Genomic DNA, 25,530 nt, shown 5'->3' with positions numbered 1-25,530 from the left:
TCACCTGTAGTGAGGGCGATTCACAAGCGGTGAAGCTGGTCTGCAGGTGTCTATCTTTCTCTCCCTCTCTCTGTCTTACCCTCCTCTCTCCATTTCTCTCTGTCCTATCCAACAGCAGCAGCAACAACAACAACGATAAACAATAAGGACAACAAAAGGGAAAAAGTGGCCTCCAGGAGCAGTGGATTCGTAGTGTAGGCACTGAGCCCCATCAATAACCCTGGAGGCAAAAAAAAAAAAAGACAAACTCATTAAATTCTCACATAATTCAGAAGAGGAAGAAGATAATAGATTAATCTAAAATAGAAGAACTATTTCTTTAATCTTCAGAATGAAAGAATTTTTTGAGAACCGATTTCTCAGAAATAATGAAGAAAAGTCATACTCAGACAAACATAGAGGGGAAAAATCCCCTAAATTTCAATATACTCCAAATATTATGCTGGTCTCTAAAACTGCCTACTCCAAAGTCAGAGAAAAATATAAATAAAAGTCCTAAAATAGTAAATTTACAAACAATTTTCTCCAGTTATGTCTCACCATAAACATAGCAGATCAAATTGTTAGGACAGGACTAGGGAGATGGTTCAGTGGTAGGGCACATGCCTGGCAAGAGTGAGGCCCAGGGTTCAATCTCTGGTAGCACACAGAAGAAGAAAGGCAAAAAAAAAAAAGTGCTATGGTATCTCTCTCTCTCTCTCTTACACACATAAATACACACAATATTTTAAAAATTCAGATAGCTACTTTGGAAAAATGTAAGTGGCTCCTACTTTGTAATAAGGAAGACCTTTTGATGACATAGAAAGAGGAAAACTTACTAAGTTCTGAATCTAAAAACATACCAAATATTTGAAAAAAAAATAGTAACACAACTTACAAAGGACAGAGAGAATATGCTTAACATAACATATTGCTAAATAATAATAACAATAATAATAATAATACTCTGCAAAGCAGGCAGAGGATATCAGTGGACAACTAAGAAATTCCAGTGAGAGGCCCATGTCTACACCTTTATGGGAATTGTGACGGATTGTAGTGGGGAGACTGAAGATTCAGAACTGTGGCAATGGAAATGGTGTGGATTCAAACCCCCTGCCAACATGTAATTCTGTAATATAAAAATAAATAAATAATTAAAAAAAGGAAATTCCAGTGAGATAGCTCACCAGATAAAGTGCACACCTTACCATGTGCAAGACCCTTCATTTCGCCTCAGCACCACATGTGATTACCACTGTACTAGGTGAACCTCCACAGATAGTGGAGTGTTGATGTAGCATCTCTCTCTCTCTCTTTCTCTCTCTTTTTTTTTTCCTCCAGAGTTATAGCTGGGGCTTGGTGCCTACACTACTAATGCACTGCTCCTGGAGGCCTTTTTTTTTTTTAATTTTGTTGACTTGTTGTTATTGCTGTTGGATATGACAGAGAGAAATGGAGAGAGGAGGGGAAGACAGAGAGGGGGAAAGATAGACACTTGCAGACTTGCTTCATCACTTTATCACTCCCTGCAGGTGAGGAGCTTCGGCCTTGAACCGGGATCCTTGCACTTCTCTCCATGTGCACTTAACCCACTGCACTATCCCCCCCCTTTCCCTCTGTCTGAAATGAAAACAATAAAAATGTTGACTCAGGAAAGATAATTCCAGGAAGTATAGTTGCCCTGGTACTAAAAAAGAAAAAGAGAAAAAGGAGAATGAGGAGGAATGAGAAGTATAGTAATAAATAACCCAGCTCTACCATTTATTAACTGTGTAATTTGAGTGAAAGTTACTTAACAGAATATAGTCTCTCAACTGTTGATTGAGAACAATACCATAGTTCATCAAAACTAAGATGCTACTGATTGTAAAGCCACTGTTACTTAGTGCATCAGGAAGAAAACAAAACAAAACAAAAAATCTCACCAATGGAGCCATGATTCTGTTTCTGAATGTTTCAGAATGGGTTTCTGGAAACCCATTCGGTTTCCAGAAAACTTAAAACTTGAAGAAAAAAATATATATCATATAATTAGTTGTTTCTATTAGTAGCATGATCCCATTCTGAAGAAATTATACACTTACTTGTATCTGCATACAGAATAACATAAAAACTTTGAGTGGTTCTATTTTTTTTAACAGATCATTGTTTATTTAGCTTTGGTTTATGGTGGTACTAGGGGTTAAACCTAGTATATTGGAGACTCAGGCATTAAAGTCTTTTTCCATAATTACTATTTTATCTTTCTTGTCCCTTGAGTGATTACCTCTAAATGGTGGGGCCTTTGGGTAATAAACTTTTAAGTTTTCAATTTTTTTAAAAAATTAATTTATCAGAAAGAGGGAAATTACGTTATTTCTGTCTTGGGAAAAAAACTATGTAGAGCAAAATGCTACTTCATATAATAAATAAATTAGAAAAATTGCAGTGTGTAATCTTACTCAGTTCAATTTCCCTGCCAAATCAATGAAACACATCTGTCAAGATTCCAGAAATTAACAAAATCCAGGGACTTGAAAATCTAGATCCTATGTGATAATGTATATAATGTGGATAGCCTTGGTTTAGACTCTTGGCAGCTGTAGGATTAACTATTCTGTAAATATTGTTGCCTTTTCTCTTTCTCCAAATAAATGCTATACAGCTATATACCTTATAGAATTCTGAACTAAAATAATATTCTGAAAACCAAAAAGCCTTTTCTAAGAAGAAAGTGGCAGTGACAACTTACCTGTACCTCTGCCATGACTTCTGATGTATGGATGCTTTTCCTTCCTCCTCTTCTAGAATCTCAAGAGAAAGATGAAGACAAGAGTTACATCAGACCCTTCCTGGAGCTCCAAGGAAGCCACTCCAGGCACTGAAAGGAAACCTGTTCATGAAAGCTGCAACCCTATCACCACCTCCTGTAAATACAAAGAAGAGCAGGTGAACTGGGGGTTAAGATGGGAGTCCTGGGAAAGACTACCTGACAGTAACCTCCTTCTTTTTCAAGAGTCTTCCAGACTCTCTTTCCCTCTATCTTTCTCTTTTCCTCTTTAATTAGAGGATCAACGAATTACAGCACATTTATTTATACATGTGTATGGTTTCCCAGTGCTGAGTAACAAACGTCTACTACATACTCTCAATAAGCCTAATTCTGTAGTTCAAAGACAAAACCTGGGTGAATCCATCAGTCTGAGCCATGCGCTCTGTCCTTCAGTCTGGGGGCATCTATTTGGCCCTGGATCATAGAAGAATCTAAGGGAAAGAATCAAGGAGCTCAAAGGAGAGGTGCTCCCCCAGTCGCAAGCTCTGGGGAGCCCCCCCAACACACACACACCCCTGCCACAGCCCTGGGAAGTTTAAAAAGGCGACTGAGCTCTGGGCTCTAGAGGGGGAATAGGAGACACAAAGGTTCAGGGTCTGAAATAACTGCCCAGAACCTGTTCACCAGAGAACCCCATCCAGCATCCACCAAAAAAAAGAAAAAAAAAAAAAAAAAGTACCAAGAGGGGCTGGGTGGTGCTGCACCTGGTGGAACGCACACATGTTACAATGCACACACACACAAAAGTACCGAGGGAGCCCTTCTCAGCTCTATACCCCATGGAGTGGGCGTCAGGCAGGGCCCCAATGGGGCACCCAGAGAGGAAAAGGCCCTCAGCACCTCCCCGGGCGCTGGCATTCAGGCACTCAGCAGGGAGCAGCGTGCCAATAGGGGGCAGCGCGCAGGCTCTTCTGGGCACGGGGCCACACAGCTGCCTCCAGGCCACAGCGCTGGCCCTGGAATCCGGAGCGGAGCCTCAATACCCCTCCCTTCCCTGACAAAGACTTTTTTCCAGATAGAAGGCGGAGGGCGGGGGCGCACTGGGTTAAGTGCGCATAGTCCTCAGCACAAGGACCCGGGTTCGAGCTTCCGCTCCCCACTTACGGGGGGGGGGGGGCGGTCAGTTCACGAGCAGCGAAGCAGGGCTGCAGGCATCGCTCTCCCTATCTCCCCTCCACCCTCAATTTCTCTCCGTCCTGTCAAGTGTGTGTGTGGGGGGGAATAAATGGCCACCAGGAGCTCCAGCGATAACCCCGGAGGCAAAAACAAACAAAACCAGACGGAGAGAGGGAGAGAGCCTGGAAAGGCGAGTGAGAAGGCACAGCGCGGCCGCGAAGCCTCCCTTCACCGCACTCCCAGGTGGTGGCCGGGGTCTCGAACCCACGCCGCTAGCCTGGTCCAGTGTGAGCTCCATCTGGTCATTGCCCGCGAGGCGCGGACCTGCGGGGCCGGGCGGGACGAGGGCTAAAGCGCGGGCAGCACCCAGCCCGGCTCCGCCCAAAGCCGAACCCGAACCCGGGCGTCCGGACCAATCCTCCCCACTCACCCCGCGCGCTCCCGGGCCTGGACCGGCGGCGACAGGTGGTGACGGGGTTCTAAGTGAGCGCCCGGCGGCTCCCGAGGAGCGTCGCCCACGGTCGGGGCCAGCCCGGCGCCCACAGGGCTCTGAAAGTGGCTTCCAAGCCGGTGCTGTCCGCGCGCTTCAGGGAACCGCGTTTTGAATAAAGGACCCGGAGCCGATCGTCTGCACCGCTACACGAACTCGGTCCTGGACCCTGTGGGCGGGGCCTCAGGGGCGCCGGAGCGGGACATGCCCGAGGCTTCTGGGAAATGTAGTCCTGGTCTAACGGACTGCCGCGAGAGAATGAGAGGAGGGGAACGGAACGGGAGTCATTTTTTTTTCCAGAACGTACAATTATTATTTATTTATTTGATTATTTAATATTAGTTATTTAATAGATCATAAAATAACAGGGATATACTTCTACACCACACCCACTCACCACCAAAGTTTTGTGCCCCCTATTAATGATAGGCACCATAGTTGGCTCAGTCTTTTTTATTTTTTTTAAGATTCACTTATCAGAGAGAGAGGAGGAGGAGGAGAATAAGAAAGGAGAAGAGGAGAGAGAGAACCCGAGTATTAATCTGACATATGTGATGTTATGGAACTCAGGATCTCCGCATTTTTTTTTACCACTTGTTTTATTGTTGAGGTACAGTGCCTGCACAATTCCATGGTTCCCAATGGCCATTTTTCTTTCTTTTTTGATAGAGAGGAAGAGAGTGACATAGAAAAGAAGACATTTGCTGCTCTACTCTGTTAGTGAAGCCACCTCCACATTACCACCCCTCACAAGTGTTTGTGCCGGCAGAGATAGATAGCATAATGGTTATGCAAAGAGATTCTCATGCCTGAGGCTCCAAGGTTCCAGGTTCAAACCGCTGCACCACCATAAGCCAGAGCTGAGCAGTGCTCTGGTAATAAATAAATAAATAAATAGTAAAAGAAAAAAAATCAACAAGTGTTCATCCACATGTGATGGTCCAGAGCTTGAACCCAGGTCTTGGCACATGGTAACATATGAACTCTACCTTCTGTTTCCTCTCAAAGTCTTAAAGACGAATTGGCTATTTTATTCCCCCTTGCAAGTATGTGCTTCGATTCTCTATATGAGCAAAAACATTCAATAGTTATCTTTTACCTCTTTATTTCACTAAGTACTACTTCAAAACAAAAGGCTATAAGGGAGAGTTGCTAGGTTTCCTTTGAAGAAATATATAAATTGTTTTCTGTGTTCTAATTAACATGGCCTGACTCCTAAGAAAACTATCAATAGATCATATTTACATCCGCAATGGATTTTCAACCCCAGCTGTGACATTTGCTACAAAAAATATTAAGGATTGTGTTGGTTGATTATGACTGTTTTATTAAAAAAGCAAATGCTTTCAAAAATTCTTTACTCCAGGGACCAGGTGGTGGCATACCTGGTTAAGCACTCACATTACAGTGTACAAGGACACAGGTTCAAGTCCCTGGTCCCCATCTTTAAGGGGAAAGCGTCACAAGTGGTGTAGCAGGGTTGCAAGATCCAGCGTCTCTGTCTCTCTCCCTCACTATCTCCCCTTCTCTCTCTCTCTCTCTCTCTCTCTCAATTTCTTGCTGTTCCTATCCAATAAATGATTTTTTAAATAGTTTTTAAAAAATCCTTTACTCCAAAATATTTGATTGCTCAGCTTTGTATTTCCCCTCGTATAGCATATCTCCAGACTAAAACTCAAGACAGTCCCCAACCAAGAGAGTGTAAAAGATCATTCCAGCAATTCTCTTTTTTTCATCTCCAGCATTGGAGGAATCAGTCCTTCAGTGGGAGATGGCTTTTCTGCCGCAAACTCAACTGTGCCCAACTTCATATCATCATTGAATTAAAATCATATTAAGTGAAATAAGTCAGAAACAGAAGGATGAATATGAGACGATCTCATTCACAGGCAGAAGTTGAAAAACAAGATCAGAAGAGAAAACACTAAGCAGAACCTGGACTGGAGTTGGTGTATTGCACCAAAGGAAAACTCTGCCATCCTGTTCCAGGACCTGAACTCTCCCCACCACCTTCACCCCAGAGTCCTTTCCAGTCTCTCCCTAGTACAGCAGAAACCATATGTATGTGCCAGATTTGGCAAGGATTTTGTCCACCGTACAACAAAAAGCTTAAATTTCACAAAGGTGGAGGCTCATACAACAAATTAAAATGTGACGTGGACTTTGCTAATAGCTGGAGAGGCACCAGTGGAAAGAAACAGGCTTGGAATGAAGCCATAATATTGTCCTCTACCCAGTTCATTTATAGAGACTGTCGGAAGTTCTCATAGAACACTCATGTTCCTCTCAGTAGGAACTTTTGTTAGAGGAGAAACAGCAGCTGGTTATCTGGGAACATTGAAACTGATGTGTATTAAGTTCCAGAAACAGCTGCTAAAATTTTTCCTTGGGTTTTCTCTCCTTATTCTACCCAAAGCCCAATGCAGCTGTTCATCTGTATTTGTTGGCATGCAAAATAGCAAGTCAAATTATTACTGTGGCTAATTTCTCAGGACTTGCCAAAGCTAAGGAAAATAATGGTACTGACAGAATTGATAGTATAAAAAAATGAAGAACTTTCATAACATACACCTCCCAAAGAACCCAGCTAATCCTCTCCTTGCCATGCAAGAGAAATTAAAATTAATCTATATGAAGCCTTGTTCACAGATGCTCCTGATAGCTTTATTTGTAGTGATCCCACATTGGAAACAACTCAGCTATTCATCAACAAAATATGGTGTCCTTACCAATTAAAGAAAAACTCACACAAACCTAAATGAACCTCATAATGTATGAGCAAATGAAAAACATATACCAAAGACATTGACAACTCCACTTATCTACAGTTCTAAAACAAAGTTTATGGTCTGTGAAGATGGGAGTCAAAAGATGGACTACTTCTGGAGGGAGTGGTAGTTAATGTCTGGGAAGGAACCAAGGGAACATTTTGTGGGAATGGAAATATTCTTTCTTGGTCTGGATGATGAATACACAGTTATAGTCATAAGATGTAGTTAGAACTTTTTTTTTTGCCACCAGGGTTATTGTTAGGGCTCTACCAATTCCTAGCAACCATTTTTCTCCTTTTTCTTTTCTTTTTCTTCCTTCCTTTTATTTTTTTACCAGAGCACTGCTTAGCTCAGGCTTATGGTGGTACAGGGGATTGAACCTAGGATTTTGAAGCTTCAGGCATGAGACACTCTTTGCATAACCTTTATGCTATCTACCCCCACCCTCTCCTTTTAGTTTGACAGAAGATGACAGAAGAGAACATGATAGAAGGTGAGATACCTATAGCACTGCTTGTGAAACTTCCTTCTTGACAGTGAGGACCCAGGAGCTTGAATCCAGGTCTACAGCCATGGTAATATGTGTACTCTACAAAGTATACCACCAGTTGGCTCCTTAAAAACTTTTTTTAAAGCTGGGTAAGGGCCAGAGACTGGCACACTTTAATGGTGGCCCTTTTGGTCACTACCAGGCCACCCCATCATCTGGGGCCCTAGTCAGGGAATCCTGGGACTCCTACATAGAGATGATGCTTTGCGCCATGTACGCTTAACCCGCTGCACTACCGACCGACCCCCCATATCTAATTCTTGTTGTTAAATTCATTCCATTCACTAATACATTTTAATACATTTCAAGTAGACTGTAGAGAATAATACACAAAAGACCTATTTCAACAGAATTATTCATCACAGTTCAGTATCTTGCATATTTTAGCATAAAGCCCACAAGTCTTAGATGTATCATTCAAGAATTTTAAGTCATGCTTAAGTGACTCCAACCCTTGTCAATATATAGACTTTATACACCTCCTGACATGAAGCAATAAAGAATCTGTATTCTTTTTTCTTTTACTCGAAATAAGTAACATTAATATTATATTATACAATATTATAACATGTTTCAGGTGTGTACTTCATGTGTGCACAGTACTTAATTTTTTTAAGTTGAACCTGAGTCTGTTTGGATTCCTAGACCTAACAACTGGCTTCCAGAATGTAAAGGGTAACAAGGAGGGCCATGGGTCATGACAAGACTGACAGCCCTGACTCCTCCATTGTTACTACTGAAGGGAAATAAGGGGGTAGGAGTGGCTGAAAGACACTAGAAAAACATAAAATGCACCATGTGGATTGTATTTGAATTTTTATTGGAAAAGAAATTGGTTAAGAGCATTTATAGTGCATTTGGAGAAACCTGGTGCAGATAGTGGTATGGAATTAGTCATTTTTTTTATTGTGCCTTTGTGGCCAAGGCAAATAAAATAGGTCCTTTATTTATTTATTTATTTATTTATTTATTTTTGCCATGAGGGTTATCACTGGGGTTTGATGCCTGCATGACACCATCTTTTCATGGAGACCATCTATCTCTCACTCACTCTCTCTGATAAGTGAGATACAGACAGAGATAGAGAGGGAGAGGTAAACAGAAGAGACATCTGTAGCACTATACCACTGCTCTTGAGATTTTTCCCCTTCAAGAAGTGGAAAGGTGGTAAATCCTTATTTTTTGGACTTACATTCTGTATCAGCTGACTCAGCCAAGGTAGAAAACACATAGCACTTTGGACAGAGAAAATTTAATCTAAAGAATTATTGAGGGGCTGGGCGTTGACGCACCATGTTAAGCACACATAATACAAAGCACAAGGACCTGCCCAAGGATCCTGGTTCGAGTCCCCAGCTCCCCACCTACAAGGGGTTGCTTCACAAGTGGTGAAGCAGGTCTGCAGGTGTTTCTCCTCCCCTTTCTTTCTTCCCCTCCCCTCACAATTTATCCCAGTCCTGTTCAATTAAAAGAGAAAAATGGACACCAGGAACAGTGGATTCATAGTGTCAGCACTGAGGCCCAGTGGTAACCCATATATATATGGGCTGCATGGTGGCACAGCTGGTTGAGAGCACATATTACAATCCTGGTTCGAGCCCCTGGTCTCCACCTGCAGGGGGATAGTTTTGTGAGTGATAAAGTAATGTCCTCTTCCTCTCTATATTTTCCTTCTCTCTCAATTTCTGTCTCTAGCCAGTAAATAAATAAAGATAATAATTTTTAAAAAGAATTATTGGTAACACCTGCCCCCATCACACTTGTAGCTTCGGTGCTGTGATATCTTTTCCCCTTCCCCCTTCCTCTCCTTCTATCTGAAAGAAAAGATGGCTTGGAGCAAACCTGGTGATGAAGAAAAAAGTCATTAATTGGTAACAAAATGAACAGCAAAGGGGCAAAGCAAACACTATAGAATAGAGCACAAGAAGCTATAAGTTGCAGCTGCTCCTGCTGGGACTGAGACAGACCCCCAAGGAAAGAGCAAGTCTAGGGTACTCCTTTCCCATCTTCCCAAGTAATGTGATCCAGATCTTGAAAAAGTTGAGTTTATGGCCCCAACTCCATGGGAAGATACCATCTGGGTACCTGTGAAACTCATTGGTGACAAACTGAAATTAAGAACAGGGTAGATTACAGTGGGATCTGGAAAGGCTGCCCCTTGTTCTTCCAGTGTTCCTCTGGTGCCCTCTACGGATGAAATTTCACATCTGGCCATCTGTAAAAATGTTTGCATGGCCTTCTATCACCCGTATCACACCAGAAAAGAGAAACATAGGTTTGGAGCTAAGGGTTATTAAATTGATAGAACAAGTACTGAAGTATTTATAGATGAAAAAAAAAAACTAGGTAATGGCTTGCTATGTTTTTGTACTCTTCATAGTGAATGTTACCATTGGCCACCAACAAAGTACCAGTACTCCTTTACCAAAGTCAGCCATATCACCTTTTCCTTTATAACCCATCCCTTCCTCTCCCATTGCTAAGCCTCTGATATGAGATCAGTGTTTAAGGATTTGTTTTCATTTGACTCTGTTCATTTCCTTGTTTTTTTTTTCTTTTTTCTTTTTATCTTCCATACAAGTGAGTCCATCTGGCATTTGTCCCTCTCATTTTAATCAATTAATTTTTATTTATTTTGCCTCTAGGGTTATCCCTGGGGCTAGGTGCCTGCACTACGAATCCACTGCTCCTGGAGGCCATTTTTCTCATTTTGTTGCCCTTGTTTAGTTGTTATTGTTATTGTTGTCATAGCTGTTGTTGTTTGATAGGTCAGAGAGAAATCGAGAGAGGACAGGAAGACAGAGACGGGGAGAGAAAGACACCTGCAGACCTGCTGCACCACTTGCGAAGGTACCCTCTGCAGGTAGGGAGCTGGGGGCTCAAACTGGGATCCTTACGCCGGCCCTTGCACATTGTGCCATGTGCGCTTAACCCACCGCACTACCACCTAGCCCTGTCCCTCTCCTTTTAAGACGCATGATTCCATACAGCTGTAGTTATATAACAAAAAGAGGCAAGATATCATTTTTTTACTCATAGCTAAGTAATATATCATTGTATATATGTGCCACAATTACCCAGTATTTTCATTGTCTTATTCTAGTCACCAGGGTTGTGTCTGAGGCTTGGTGCCTGCAATATGAGTCCACCATTTGCTTCAGCCATTACAAAAAATTTTCAAAAAAAAATTTTTTTTCAGGGGCCGGGCAGTGGCTCACCCAGTTGAATACACGAGTGCACACATTACCATGGGCTCAAACCTCAGTCTCTACCTTTACTCATGACCAGTGAAGGTCCTTCTCTCTGTCTCTCTCTTTTCCCCACCAAATTTAAGTCTTATCAAAAGAAAGGGAAAAAATAATTCTTTTGCTGATAGAGATAGGAACTGAGAAGGGGAAAAGAGACACATGTAGCATTGCTTGACTACCCCTGAGCAGGGGCTAGTTATGCAAAAAGATTTTTATACCGGAGGCTGTAACGTACCAGGTTCAATCCCTAGCACCACCACAAGCCAGAGCTGAGTAGCACTCTGGTTAAAAAAAAAAATTAGCAGCTTGGGGCCAAGTGGTGGCACACCTGGTTAAGTGCACACACTGCAGTGCACAAGGACCCAGGTTCAAGCCTCTGGTCCCTATCTGCAGGGGGAAGGCTTCATGAGTGGTGAAGCAGGGCTGCAGGTGTCTATCTCTCTCCCTCTCTATATCCCCCTCCCTTCTCAATTTCTGTCTGTCTCTATCCAATAATAAATTAATAAAAAGTATTTTAAAAAAAACTTCCAAAAAAAATCAGCAGCAACCTAGGAGGTGGTATACAGATAGAGCATGAGGCTTACATGCATGTGGTACCAAGTTCAGTCTCTGGCAATAGTGACATTGACATTCTGGTTCCCTCCCTCATTAATAAATCTTCTTAAAGTGTGTGTACTTGTTTATCTGGAGAGGGAGAAAGAGAGAGAACTAGAGCGTCACTCTGCTACATGTGATGCCGGCAATCAAACTTGGGACCTCATGCTTGAGAGTTCATTGCTTTATCCACTGAATAACCTCCCAGCCAATAATAAATCATTTACAAAGTATTCACAAAACTCTATCATAAAAATGCCACACCACTCTTAGTAATTTTGAAACACTTTTCATAAAGTGTGAACATATACAGTGAGTTTATTTTTAAAATGTTATTTTCAGTTTGAGAACTTCTCTTTGCACACTGTGTCAGTGTTAGGTAGGCCTGGCTCCCTGGGAAGTAGAATTTGAGATGGAAATTCATAGTAGGTTTATTATGAAGCACTCTAGCTTTTCATCTGTAATAGAATGAGGGAAGCAGAATGGCTTTAAGGAGAAGTTGAATTGTCACACAGTTGCAATCCCTTTGGGAGCTCTAGAACAGGAATGGCTTTTGGGATTTATCTAAAATGAGGCAAAGAGGTCCAGGCTGTACTCAGGGAAGCAATGTAATTTGTTTGAGTCAATCTCCTTTATCCAAGAGCAGTGCTGGTAGAGGATCTTTGGTGGTGGGTTGTCAGTATTCAAAATTCTCAGGAATTACAGAACAAGGTCTTCAGTCTTGAAAGGAGAACCTTGACATGGTTTGCATTCTAGAATTCCCTTAGGGATCAGGTGAACATAATCTACATCAGAACTATGTTTGAGGTCACACCATTGGCTTATTTTTTTTCCAGTCCTACTTCCTCCATCCCTTTACCTCCCACCCCTTACTTGAGAGCACTTCCTTGACAAATAATTTGCATGGGAACCTATATTTCATGCTGTAAGACTATGTTAAACAGAACCCTGCTCAGTTTTGAGTTATGGCTGATAGCTGTGTAGGTCATTTAACCCTGGACCTCCAAAGTCTCAGGCATGAAAACATGTAATAGTATTTATTGTGCTACTTCCCTGGCCAGGAATCCTCATTTCAAGGTCCACTTTTGGGGAACAACCCCAAAGAATATTCAATAATACTTAAATTCCATCTTCCAATCTATACCCCAAAATGTCTCTCCCTTGCCTACTACATGTTTAGCAAATCCTAATATCTTCTTGCTCTTCCTGACAATGCAAAAGCTATCATTTGTCTATCTCTTCATCTCTCATATCAGCAAATTTCAAGTTAAGCTTGAAATCAGGACAGAAGTTCTCCTAGAACTAGTTTACGTGTATCCAAGTAAAAAGGAATTTACTGGGACTTGATTAAAATGATTTCCTTCAGATATTGTCTTAGTCGCTTGTACTTCATTTCTACTCATCATGACAGAAAAAAAATAACATAGAGAATAGATCATCATGGGACCAGGCAGTGGCGCACCTGGTTGAGTGCACAATGCACAAGGACCCGGATTCGAACCCCTGTCCCTACCTGTAGCGGGAAAGCTTCACAAGTGGTGAAGCAGGGCTAAAGGTGTCTCTCTTCATCTCTATCTCTTACTTCCCTCTCAATTCCTAGGTCTCTCTATCCAATAAGTAAATAGAGATAATAAAATTTTTTTTAAAGAGAATAGATCATCTTTTCCCTAGACTGGACAATAAAAGCTTACTCTCTCTTTTTTTATATCAGTGTTTTATTTTTAAATTATCTTTATTTATTTATTTCATAGAGATATCCAGAAATTGAGAGGAAAGGGGGAGATAGAGGAAAAAGACAGAGAGACACCTGTAGCCCTGCTTCACCACTTATGAAGCTTTCCCTCTGAAGGTGGGGACCAGGAACTTGAACCTGGGTCCTTGCACTTTGTAACATGTGCATACAACCAGATATGCCACCACCTGGCCCCAGGTTTACTCTAAATTACTTTATCTCATTCACCTAGTAAGCATACCTTCACTAGGAGCAATCCAAATGCACATACAAGGTAGTAAGTTAAAAAAAAAAAAAACCAAAAGCAAAGGGGGGCAGGTGGTAGTGCACCAGGTTAAGCACACATAGTGCAAAGTACAAGAACTGGCACAAGGATCCCAGTTCGAGTCCCCAGCTCCCCACCTACGGGGGGTGGGAGGTCGCTTCACAAACAGTGAAGCAGGTCTGCAGGTACCTATCTTTCTCTCTCCCTCTCTGTCTTCCCCTCCTCTCTTAATTTCTCTCTGTCCTATTCAACAACAACAATGGAAAAAATATGGCCACCAGGAGTAGTAGATTTGTAGTGCAGCCACGGAGCCCCAGCTATAACCCTGGAGGGGGGAAAAAGGCAAAAATAAATCAATGGGATTACATCAAACTGAAAATCTTCTGCAAGCAAAAGAAGCCATCACCAAAATAAAAAGTGACACTACTGTACAAAGCATACAAAGGGTTAATGACCATATTATATAAACAACTCACAAAACTTGGCAACAACAGCAAAACCTTAAAATGATCTAAACAAAACTGCTCACTATAGAAGATATTTAGATTACCAGTAGGCATATGATAAAATACTCAAAGTCACTGATTATCAGAGAAATGCAAATCAAGAAAATGAGATTCCACCTCACCCCTTTGACAATGGCTAACGTCAAAAAGGACAGAAGCAGTAATTGCTGGAAAGGAAGGAGAGAGAGAGAGGGAGAGACCCCCTGTTGGTGGTCCAGTCTCATGTGAAAAACAGTCTGAAGAGTCCCCAGGACATTAAAAGTGGACCCCAAAACAAGTGAGTGGTTAAGGAAGTTGTGGTGTCTATATACAAGCAAGTACTACACAGCTGTGAGAAATTACGTACTTTTTGGTTACACATGGATGGAGTTGGAGGATTAAGTGAAAGAAGCCAGAAGGGAAAATATGAATATCAGATAATCTTACTCACAAATGAGACTGAGGAAACAAAGTAAGTGAAAATACAGTATACTGACATTTATCTTGGAGGGAATGTGGAACTGTGCTGTGAAAATCCTATCTACATTTTCCTCAGTAAAGCTATATTGAAGTTACAGAAAGAGTGATGTGCAGATGGAGACTGAGGACAAATGAAAGCATTAGGTTTGCGATGGAAGCTGACATTGAAGTAGTGTGCTTGGGGAGCTCAGGTAGCAGTGGATTAAGTGCACGTGGCGCAAAGCTCAAGGACCAGCTTAAGGTTCCTGGCTGAGCCCCCAGCTCCCCACCTGCAGGGGAGTTGCTTCACAAGCAGTGAAGCAAGTCTGCAGGTGTCTATCTTTCTCTCCCCCTCTCTGTCTTCCCCTCCTCTCTCCATTTCTCTCTGTCCTATCCAACAATGATGACAACAACAACAATAATAACTACAACAATAAAACAACAAGGGCAACAAAAGGGAATAAGTAAAAATATTAAAAAATTAAAAAATAATTAAAAATGAAGTGGTGTGCTTTAAATATGGAGAAAGAAGTTACGGGGGGGCAGGAGCTAGCACACTGGGCTAAGCTCACATATTACAAAGCACAAGGAACCACACAAGGATCCCAGTTCCAGCCTCTGACTCCCCACCTGCCAGGGGGTCACTTCACAAGTGGTAAAGCAGGTCTGCAGGTGTCTATCTTTCTCTCCCCTTCTCTGTCTTTCCCTCCTCTCTCGATTTCTCTCTGTTCTATCCAAAAAATTGAAAAAAAGGGCCACAGGACAGTGGGTTTTTAGTGCAGGCACCAACCCCTGCAATAACCCTGGAGGCAAAAAAAGATATCTAACCACTAGCAGATTTAAAAATCTGTGCATGTATGATATACTACAACTGAGTGGGATCCCCAGTTCATATCCTTTTTTAAAGAGGGAGTGACAGAGGAGAGAGAAGACATATTACAGCACCCCTTTACCACCTATGGTGCTCCCCCATATAGTGCCAGGACTTGAACTAGCTGATAGATCCTAGATTTTTTTTCCTTTATAAAACCAGTCCCTGCTATTTATGATTATTATTCACTGTCAATCTTCAAACATTTTATTATAAGTGTGTACATCATCATTTTAGTTTGATAAAGATTTGGTTTTGTGAAGTCAACTCTAAATATACAGACATTCAAATGCAAAAAGTTTAAGGCTGGTGGTCTGGGAAGTGGCACAGTGGAAAAGCACTGGACTCTCAAGCACAAAGTCCCGAGTTCAATCCCCGGCAGTACATATACCAAAGTGATGTCTGGTTCTTTTTCTCTCTCCTATCTTTCTCATGAAAAAATAAATAAAGTTTAAGGCCAGGCAGACAAGCAATTACATAAGCCAGAACTCTTCAGCACCCCAAAAGAATTTCGTTTCATGCTCCCAGAGAGAGTATCATTTGATAGTGGAAGATAACCAGAGGTCCCTGAACCCCAATTCTACCAGGAATTTTTTTTTTTTTTTTTTAGAATATCCAATATTATTTTCATCAAGAACGTCATCATAAGTCCTTGTGTGGGCCTCTCCAGGATCTTGCCCTCACTGCAGAGCAACAATGATAGGGACTGCCCCCCTCTCTGAAGGGAGGCTGGGTCAACCTACTATGTCACTCAAGGAAGACTGGTCCTGAATGAGTGCAGCCTAGAATGTTCCTGGCTGTAAACATGGACTGCAAGCTCAGACTGACAGGGACTCATAGGTTAAACAAATGCCTGTGCTAAATATGAATATATATGGACCTTAGGTCAGATCAGTGGGGCTAACAGTTAATGGTATATATACTTTCCTCAAATTAGGGAGCTACTCTCTAGCCTGCTCCAGCTTTCTTTATTATTTTTATTTATTTACTTATTTATTTGCCTCCAGGGTTATCACTGGGGCTTGATGACTTCACTATGAATCCAGGGATCCTGTGACCATTTTTTCAATATTTTGAATAGGACAGAGAGAAACTGAGACAGGAAGGGGAAGATAGAGAGGAAGAGAGGAAGATAAGCACCAGCAGACCTGCTTCATTCCTTGTGAAGCCACCCCCTGTGGGGGGGAAGGACTGGAACCAGGATCCTTGTGTGGGTCCTTGTGCTTTTTATTATGTAAGCTTAACTCAGTACACCACTGGCCAGCCCCTGATACAACTTTCTAATCATATTCTCAACTCTGACACTACCTTTCCACACAGTATTTTTAGTCCACCTGCATGCTAACTATAGGGCTCATGCAAAAATTATTTAAGTCATAGACCACTTGGAACATATGTAAAATAGACTTCCTATCTTCTTCCCACATGAAGATTCCTAGTTTCATCTGCTCTAGTCCTCCCTTTGGGTTCCTGTTTATTAATCAAGTTGTCCTGCTTCATCTTACTGCGTTTCAGCCACCATGTTTTTCATGCTACCATGACTTCATCCTGATTTCCCTAGGCAAATGACCTCACCAATGTGTCCCAGAACCTTACCTTTCCAGAGCCCTACCCCATTACAGAAAGATAGAAACAGGCTGGGAGTATGGATCAACCTGTCAGTGTTCATATCCAGTGGAGAAGGAGCTACAGAAACCAGACCTTCCACCTTCTGCATCCCATAAAGAATTTTGGTCCATATTCCCAGAGGGATAAAGAATAGGGAAGCTTCCAGAGGATGAGATGGGACAGGGAACTGTGGTGGTGGGAACTGTATGGAATTGTAGCCCTATTATTATTATTATTACTACTACTATTATTTTACCAGAGCACTGTTAAGCTCTGGCTTATGGTGGTGTGGGGGATTGAACCTGGGACTTTGGAGCCTCAGGCATGAGAGTCTGTTTGCATAACCATTATGCTATCTACCCTCTGCCCGAATTGTAGCCCTCTTAATTTACAATCTTGTTAATCATTATTAAATCCCTAGTACAAATTAAAAAATTAAATCCTTTATACATAATCCAAAAAAAGAATATTTGACATTTACTTGGTTATGAAATTCAAAAACAAAGACACTATACATATTTCAGTTGGGAAAAACTATCTATACATCAGGGTAACATCTCCTTACAGAGCACATCATTTTTGCCACATCTTCCCAGGCCATGTGTACCCCTGGTTATTTTTTAGAACAACAGACATATTTATTTATTTATTTTTAAATTTATTTATTTATTCCCTTTTGTTGCCCTTGTTGTTTTATTGTTGTAGTTATTATTGTTGTCATTGTTGTTGGATAGGACAGAGAAAAATGGAGAGAGGAGGGGAAGACAGAGAGGGGGAGAGAAAGACACCTGCAGACCTGCTTCACCACTTGTGAAGCGACTCCCCTGCAGGTGGGGAGCCAGGGGTTCGAACCGGGATCCTTACTCCAGTCCTTGTGCTTTGTGCCACCTGCACTAAACCCACTGCACTACCGCCCAACTCCCAACAGACATATTTATAAGGAAAATCTCCCAATCAAGGTGTCTCTCCCCCTGGACCAATTAGGTATGATTTTCTTTCTTTTTGAAAAAAAAATACATTTATTTATTTATTTTCCCTCTTGTTGCCCTTGTTGATTTTTATTGTTGTAGTTATTATTGTTGTTATTGATGCCATCATTGTTAGGACAGAAAGAAATGGAGAGAGGAAGGGAAGACAGAGGGGGAGAGACACCTGTAGACCAGCTTCACTGGCTGTGAAGTGACTCCCATGCAGGTAGGGAGCTGGCGGTCTTGAACTAGGATCCTTAAGCCTGTCCTTGTGCTTTGTGCCACGTGTGCTTAGCCTTATCTTTTTTTTCTCTCCCTATCGCCTCTTCCTCAAATTTTCTGTCTCTAATAAATAAGTAAAATATCTCAAAAAGACTTAAACAAAAAATAACATGCTCCATGACATCATCCTTAGAGAGTCCTACTTAGATTCAATTCCAATAGCACAGGAAAGAAAGTAAAATTCAATAAACAGAACTACAACTAATTTTAATGCTTCTGTATTGCAAAACAAAGCCATAAAAATGAAAAGACATCCTACTGGAAGCAGATGATATTTTGATATTTTCACACTGTAGCATCTGACAAGTTTAATAGCCAAAGTACTTAAAGAATACATAGAACTCAACAACAAAGCAATCAATCCAACATAAAAAAAAAAATGGCTAGGGGCTTTAAGTAGGCACTTCTCCAAAGACATACAAATGGCCAGTAGACACATGAAAAGATGTTAATAACCTTTCATTATGAGAGAAATACATATTAAGATAATAATATCACATACCTGTCAGGATGGTTATTATCCAAAAGATATGAAACAAACATTGGAGAGGATGTAGATCATGGAAATTAATGTTACTATTGGCGGGAATATAAACTGGAGTAGTCATTATGGAAAATAGTATAAAGATCCCTCAAAAAAATTAAAATATTCCATATGGTCCACTTATCCAACCTGTAGATATTTACCTCCAAAGTACAAAAGCACGATTGTGAAGAGATACGTGTACCCATATGTTAATAATAGCATTAGTTACAATAGCCATGAGCTGGAAAAACCCTCATGTAAAGGAAAATAGATTATTACAAATGTGGTACATATGCAAAGTAGAATACTACCTGGCTTTTGAAAAAAGATGGAATCCTACCAATTATAACAATATGGACAGGTGCAGAGAGTATTATACTTTGTGAGATAAATCAAGAGAAAAGATACTGTGTAAGTTCACTCATATGTGTTATACAGAAAAGCCAAATAGACAAACTAAGCAAAAAAATAAATAAAAGTTTGGACTATAAAGATCAATGTGACTGGGGTTGGGAGCGAGAGTTCAGGTCCTGGAACAGCATGGCAGAGGACCTAGTGGGAGTTGTATTGTTGTGTGGAAAACAGAAATGTTATTCATGTACAAACCATTGCATTTACTGTCGATTTTAAAACATTAATCTCCCAATAAAGAAATTTAAAAAATGAAAAAAATCAAAGGGGAAAAGGAACAATTGTATAATGAAGAATAGACCTGAAATATTAGTTATGAACCCAATGTAATGTATACAGATATTCATTTTTTATATTTATCCCCTTTTTAATATTGTTGTTACTGATGTCATTGTTGTTGGATAGGACAGAGAGAAATGGAGAGAGGAGGCGAAGACAAAGATGGGGAGAGTAAAATAGACACCTGCAGTCCTGCTTCACTGCTTATGAAGCGACTCCCTTGCAGGTGGGGAGCCTGGGGCTCTAACCGGGATCCTTCTGCCGATCCTTGGGCTTTTGTGCCATGTGTGCTTAACCTGCTGCGCTACCGCCAGACTCCCCAGATATTCATTTAAAATGCTGCATATCTGAAACTCATAACGCTATGTGATGTTACTTCAATAAAAATCATTTGAAAACACTATGGAGTCAAATATTTTAGGAAACATTTCTCTAGAATGATTCTAAACATTCTACTAAATAGCTATGAATTCATCAAATCTGTTGAGATAGTGCAAGAATTATAAAGGCAGTAGGATCATTAGTAATGTATGACAATTTAGAATGAAAAATAAAGTCATATTAAATTTGTCACACTGCCATATAATGTTCAGATTTTTAATAAATAATTTACAAATTCACTTGATTATAAAACAGAATTGGCTTAGTTCCAATTTTGGAAATACTAAAATGAAAAAAGTCATCATATGCTAATTTTATAGTAAATAGGATTGTCACTTCTAATTACAATTTTTCTGGAAATAGCATAAACAGTTTAGTTTCTGATATCGCACATAAAATTATTATAACCTTTTCCTGTGGACATAGACTTCAAGTCCATTAATTCTGAGAAATAAACTGAAAAATAATATTAAGACATTCATATTATTATTATATAAAGTTTAAGATTTATCCCATGGGATATCAATTTTCTTTAAGGCATAAAAATTAAAAGTAAAGCTAAAAGCCTCCTAAAATCAACACCCTTAATCCAATCTCTTATCATAAACAACACTGTCAGTAATTTGATATGTATACTTCTGGTCTATTTTAAATTGCTTTACATATATACACATTTCAATAATAAAAAAAAATTCTGTGAGTGACGTTGTTTCAATTTCCTTTGGATCATTATAGATTATCATTGGTTCTTGATTTTTTTTTAATTTAAGATAGTTTCAAATAACTAGTCATATCCCAAAATACAGATCTAGTTGTCTTTAACTACCATATATTATTTCATTATTTGACTACATAAAATTTTATTCACTCATTAGCTCATCAACATTCATTTCTACATGTGTGTATTTCTTTTTTTTCCTCCAGGGTTATTACTGGGCTCAGTGCCTGCACCATGAATCCACCGCTCCTGGAGGCCATTCCCCCCCCCTTTTTTTGTTGCCCTTGTTGTTGTAGCCTCGTTGTGGTTATTATTATTATTGCCATTGTTGACGTTGTTCGTTGTTGGATAGGACAGAGAGAAATGGAGAGAGGAGGGGAAGACAGAGAGGGGGAGAGAAAGACACCTGCAGACCTGCTTCACCGCCTGTGAAGCGACTCCCCTGCAGGTGGGGAGCCGGGGGCTCCAACCGGGAACCTTAACGCCGGTCCTTGCGCTTTGCGCCACATGCGCTTAACCCACTGCGCCACCGCCCGACCCCCACATGTGTGTATTTCTTACACATGTCTGTGAGTTTTAGTATCATATTGACAAGTGGCACTGGAAGTCTTTTTTTTTTTTTGTCCTTAATTTTTTTCCAGCTTGAAAGTTATGGACAGTATTCTCTATTTACTTCTAATACCTTCACATTTTGGCTTTTGATATTCTAGTTTTAAAATCCTCTGAAAGAAGACTATATGCAATTCTGTTTGCCCCAATAAAAAATCAAATACTTCAATTTTCATTAACTATGCTTCCATCTCCCTACTGACTCATATCATGTATAATAAAATAAGCTCACATATACTCATTAATTTTTATGCATTCTATTCTGTAAAACCCATTCACTTATCTAGTAATATACTAATTCAAAACATTGATAATTATTTTGTGTTTTTTAAATTATATTTATTAGATAGAAACTATTATAATAGAATCTAGACAGAAGGGGGAGATAGAAAGGGGAAAAGATAGATACCTGCAGCATTGCTTCATCACTCTCAAGGCTTTCTCCCTGCCAGTGGGGACTGGAGGCTCAAACCCAGGCCCTTACTTATTGTAACATGTGCACTCAACCAGTGCACCACTGCTTGGCCCCTCATTTTGTGTCTTGTATAGTTGAAAATGTCTCCTCTCTGTTTATTTTAAAAATAATCTCAGAAACACACAAACATTTATTTCATAGGAACTTCAGAATCATTTTTTAAAGGTTCTAAACTTTTGCTAATTGAAACTATGTTAATGATATCTACAAAATAATTTTGAAAAAGTGAGAATTTTATGACATTTTGTTTTTTCATCTACTTACATGGAATTTGTTTTAATATATTCAAGTCTTATGGTCTTTATGAAAGCTGGCAATTTTTTTATCACTGTTCAGCTCTGGTTTATGGTGAATCTGGGACTTTGGAGCCTCAGGCCTGAGAGTGTTTTTGCATAACCATTACGCTATCTACCCCTGCCCAAACTTGGCAATTTTTCAATATGAATTTCTTTGTTTATGCCAAGATATCTTAAATTAAGTAAAGCATGGGTTAAATTTGATGTCTTTTCTCATTTAGTATATTCAGTGTTTCTGACCCATATGACTTCTTTTGTGTATAGAAAGGGATGCTCTTTGAGAAAATGCTTTTCCACATTCATTGCATTCAAAGGGCTTCTCACCAGTATGGCTTCTCATATGTATAATGAGTAGTGAGCACTGAGAAAATGCTTTTCCACATTTATTACATTCATAGGGTTTCTCCCCTGTATGACTTCTTACATGAAGTGTAAGGGATGATATTCTAGAGAAGGCTTTACTACATTCATTACATTTAAATGGTTTTTCCCCAGTATGGATTTTTTCATGCTCAAGAAGATTCTGTCTTTGACTGAAAGCTTTTCCACATTGATTACAATGATAGGGCTTCTCTCCAGTATGAATTTTCTCATGTTCAGTAAGATTTGATTTCTGACTAAAAGCTTTCCCACATACTGTACATGCATAGGGTTTCTCACCAGTATGAATTCTCTGGTGTCGAATGAGGTTTGACATCTGAATGAAGGCTTTCCCACACTCATTACACTCATAAGGCTTCTCTCCAGTATGTATTTTTTGATGTGTAATGAGATTTTCTTTCCGACTAAAGTCTTTTCCACATTCGTTGCATTTGTAAGGTTTCTCAGCTGTATGGTTTCTCATATGTACTGTAAGGGATGAACTTTGAGAGAATGCTTTCCCACATTCACTACACGCATAAGGTTTCTCCCCTGTATGACTTCTCATGTGTATAATAAATACTGAACATTGAGAAAATGCTTTTCCACATTTATTACATTTGTAAGGCTTCTCCCCTGTGTGACTTCTCATGTGTAGAGTGACAGATGACATTCGGGAAAAAGCTCTGCCACATTCATTACATGCATAAGGTTTCTCCCCAGTGTGAATTTTCTCATGCTCAATAAGGTTTTGCTTCTGACTAAAGGATTTTCCACATTCCTTGCATTCATAAGGTTTTTCTCCAGTGTGAATTCTCTCATGTTCAATAAGATTAGATTTCTGACTGAAGGCTTTCCAGCAATCCTTACATGCATAAGGTTTCTCCCCTGTATGGATTCTTTGATGTCTAATAAGATTTGACATCTGAATGAAAGCTTTTCCACATTCATTACATTTATATGGTTTTTCCCCAGTATGAATTTTTTGATGCATAATGAGATTTTCCTTTCTGCTGAATGCTTTTCCACATTGCTTACATTCATAGGGCTTCTCTCCAGTATGAATTTTCTCATGTCTTATGAGGTCAAATTTGTGACTGAAGTCTTGTCCACAGTGATTACACTTAAAGGTGTTTATAACATGGGATGAGCAATAGTAAAATGGATCTCCATACTTACAGTCATAACTCTTCTTTCTTATACTAAAGTCTTTTTCATGATTAAGTAAGTTTAAATTATGCTCCAAATCCTTTTCAAATGAAAGACATTCATAGAAGCTTTGTCTGGAAGTAACAAAGTCTGAATTCAAAGGAAATAGTTTTTCAACTTTTTTACATTCAACAATGTTTTCCTTAATCACAGTTTTCTTGGAGATGGATGTGACTTTCCTCACAAGTATTTCCTGTTGCTTCTTTATCTTTTGATCAACTTCCCAAACTTCTAAAATGGAGAATCAAAAATGATTACTTTTGATTTTTTTTCTTTTGCTAGTAGTACTACTGCTGCTGCTTCTACCACTGTTAAATTATTCTTTAGAAATGTGGCAGAGTTTTTTTAAATACTTATTTAACACATATGACCTAGATTTGGACCACACTGAAGAAAGCTTTGGTATTGTAGTGTTTTTACTTCTGTCTTTCCAGCTAAAAAAACAATTGGTGAAGAACAATGAAGCCTCAGTGACTACAGGAGGAAAAAAATCACCTATTTTATGAGAGAACAGAGCACCACACTATCAAATAGGGTTCAGTGAACTTAACCTTGGGTCTCACACATGTGAAGCATTTGTGCTACTTGCTGAATCCTTTTCCCAGGCTGCAGGGTACATCTGACTCCTAATAAGAAAGAAACCCAAAGTGCAAATGTCTCTAATTTCTACAGTTTGAGAAGCTTTCTCATATAGGAACTATTAAGAAAAAACTTTCCACATACAAACTTACACACACACCTACTTCACATTATTCTTTTCACTTATAGACCCCAAGTGACTTATCTAATATGTTTTATAGATTTGACATTAGAGTCATATGTATTACAGAAAAGTATTATATTTAAAAAGGGAGGGGAAAAGGCATAGTATTTCAGTTGGTAGACAGGACTTGTCCCCAGTTTTTACCCCTAGTACCTACTGCAGTGGACCTCTGGCTTATCTCTCTCTTTCTCTTTGGCTCATGTAGAACTCATTTCTTCCTTCCTCTCTCCCTCTCTCTTATTTATTTATTTATTTATTTTACCAGAGAACTGCTCAGCTCTGAACTCAATGTGCCAGGAGATTGAACCTGGAGCCTCAGGCATGAGATTCTCTTTACATAACCATTATGCTATCTACCCCTGCCATCTCCCTTCCTTCCTCTATATACTTTCCATTATTTTGCTTGATTTTATTTATTTTAATTTTTATTAGCAATTTAATAGTAATTTACAATATTATAAGGTAATATAGTATAATTCTACACCACTCTTACCCCTATGCTCCCATTACCCTCCAGTGGTAACCACTATAGTTTTCCCAAAGTCACAGATATGGGTTGGCTATATATCAACATATACATTTTTTCCAAGACAATGTATTTCAATTCTCTATATTCTACATGATTGAGATCACCCATCACTTCTTTACTTACTTCACTAAGTGTAATAACTGTCAGTTCCATTCATTTTGTCCCAAAGGACATAATACTCTTTAAAAAAAAAAACTGCTGAGTTGTACTCCATTGATTATACATTCTATGCTAAATTTTGGTATTTATGAGATTTAAATGAGGGTGGTGATAGCAAAGCTGCATGAGTGCACAAGGACTTGGGTTCAAGTCTCTGGTCCCCACTTGCAGGGGGAAGCTTTGCAAGTGGTGAAGCAGTGCTATAGGTGTCTATCTACCCTCCCCCCATGCTCTCTGTCTCTATCCAATATATAAAAGAGTAGTTTTTATTCAACTGAGTAGTTTTTATTCCATTGTTGAAATTCCTCCCCCCCCTTACTCTAAGTATTCCCCCATAAGGTCTGTCCTTCCCTCCTTCCTTCCTTCTTTCTTTCCTTCCTTCCTTCCTTCCTTCCTTCCTTCCTTCCTTCCTTCCTTTTTTCCTCTTCTTTCCTTCCTTCCTTGCCAGATATTTTAAACTTTTAATCAGGAAAGTGAAAAAGACATGTTCCAGGGAAGCACACAGACCATTTGAACAAAGATGGATCATCCCATGTGGAAGATGATGCCCTTTTTTAAATGTCTAAGGCCCCACCTTTG

The 25,530-nt window shown here is 39.9% G+C and overlaps 1 protein-coding gene across 7 annotated transcripts in view; it reads right to left on the bottom strand.

Moving 5' to 3' along the window:
* Positions 1-25,530, bottom strand: part of LOC103126387 (zinc finger protein 568) — a 55,679-nt gene that overhangs the window by 16,110 nt on the left and 14,039 nt on the right. For 2 of the 7 annotated variants that reach the window (XM_060185811.1, XM_060185810.1), the window contains one exon: positions 2,717-2,775. In XM_060185811.1, the coding sequence (XP_060041794.1) occupies positions 2,717-2,775 (59 nt within the window). Of the gene's footprint in view, positions 1-2,716; positions 2,892-4,343; positions 4,585-21,994; positions 23,732-25,530 lie in introns of those variants that run through there. The other 5 variants (XM_060185814.1, XM_060185815.1, XM_060185816.1 and 2 more) reach the window with 5 other exon arrangements.

Source organism: Erinaceus europaeus, chromosome 2 (assembly GCF_950295315.1).
Source record: "Erinaceus europaeus chromosome 2, mEriEur2.1, whole genome shotgun sequence".
NCBI classification, from domain to species: domain Eukaryota; kingdom Metazoa; phylum Chordata; class Mammalia; order Eulipotyphla; family Erinaceidae; genus Erinaceus; species Erinaceus europaeus.
The sequence above is the reverse complement of the archived record's forward strand: the minus strand, read 5'-3'. Positions and strand labels throughout refer to the sequence as shown.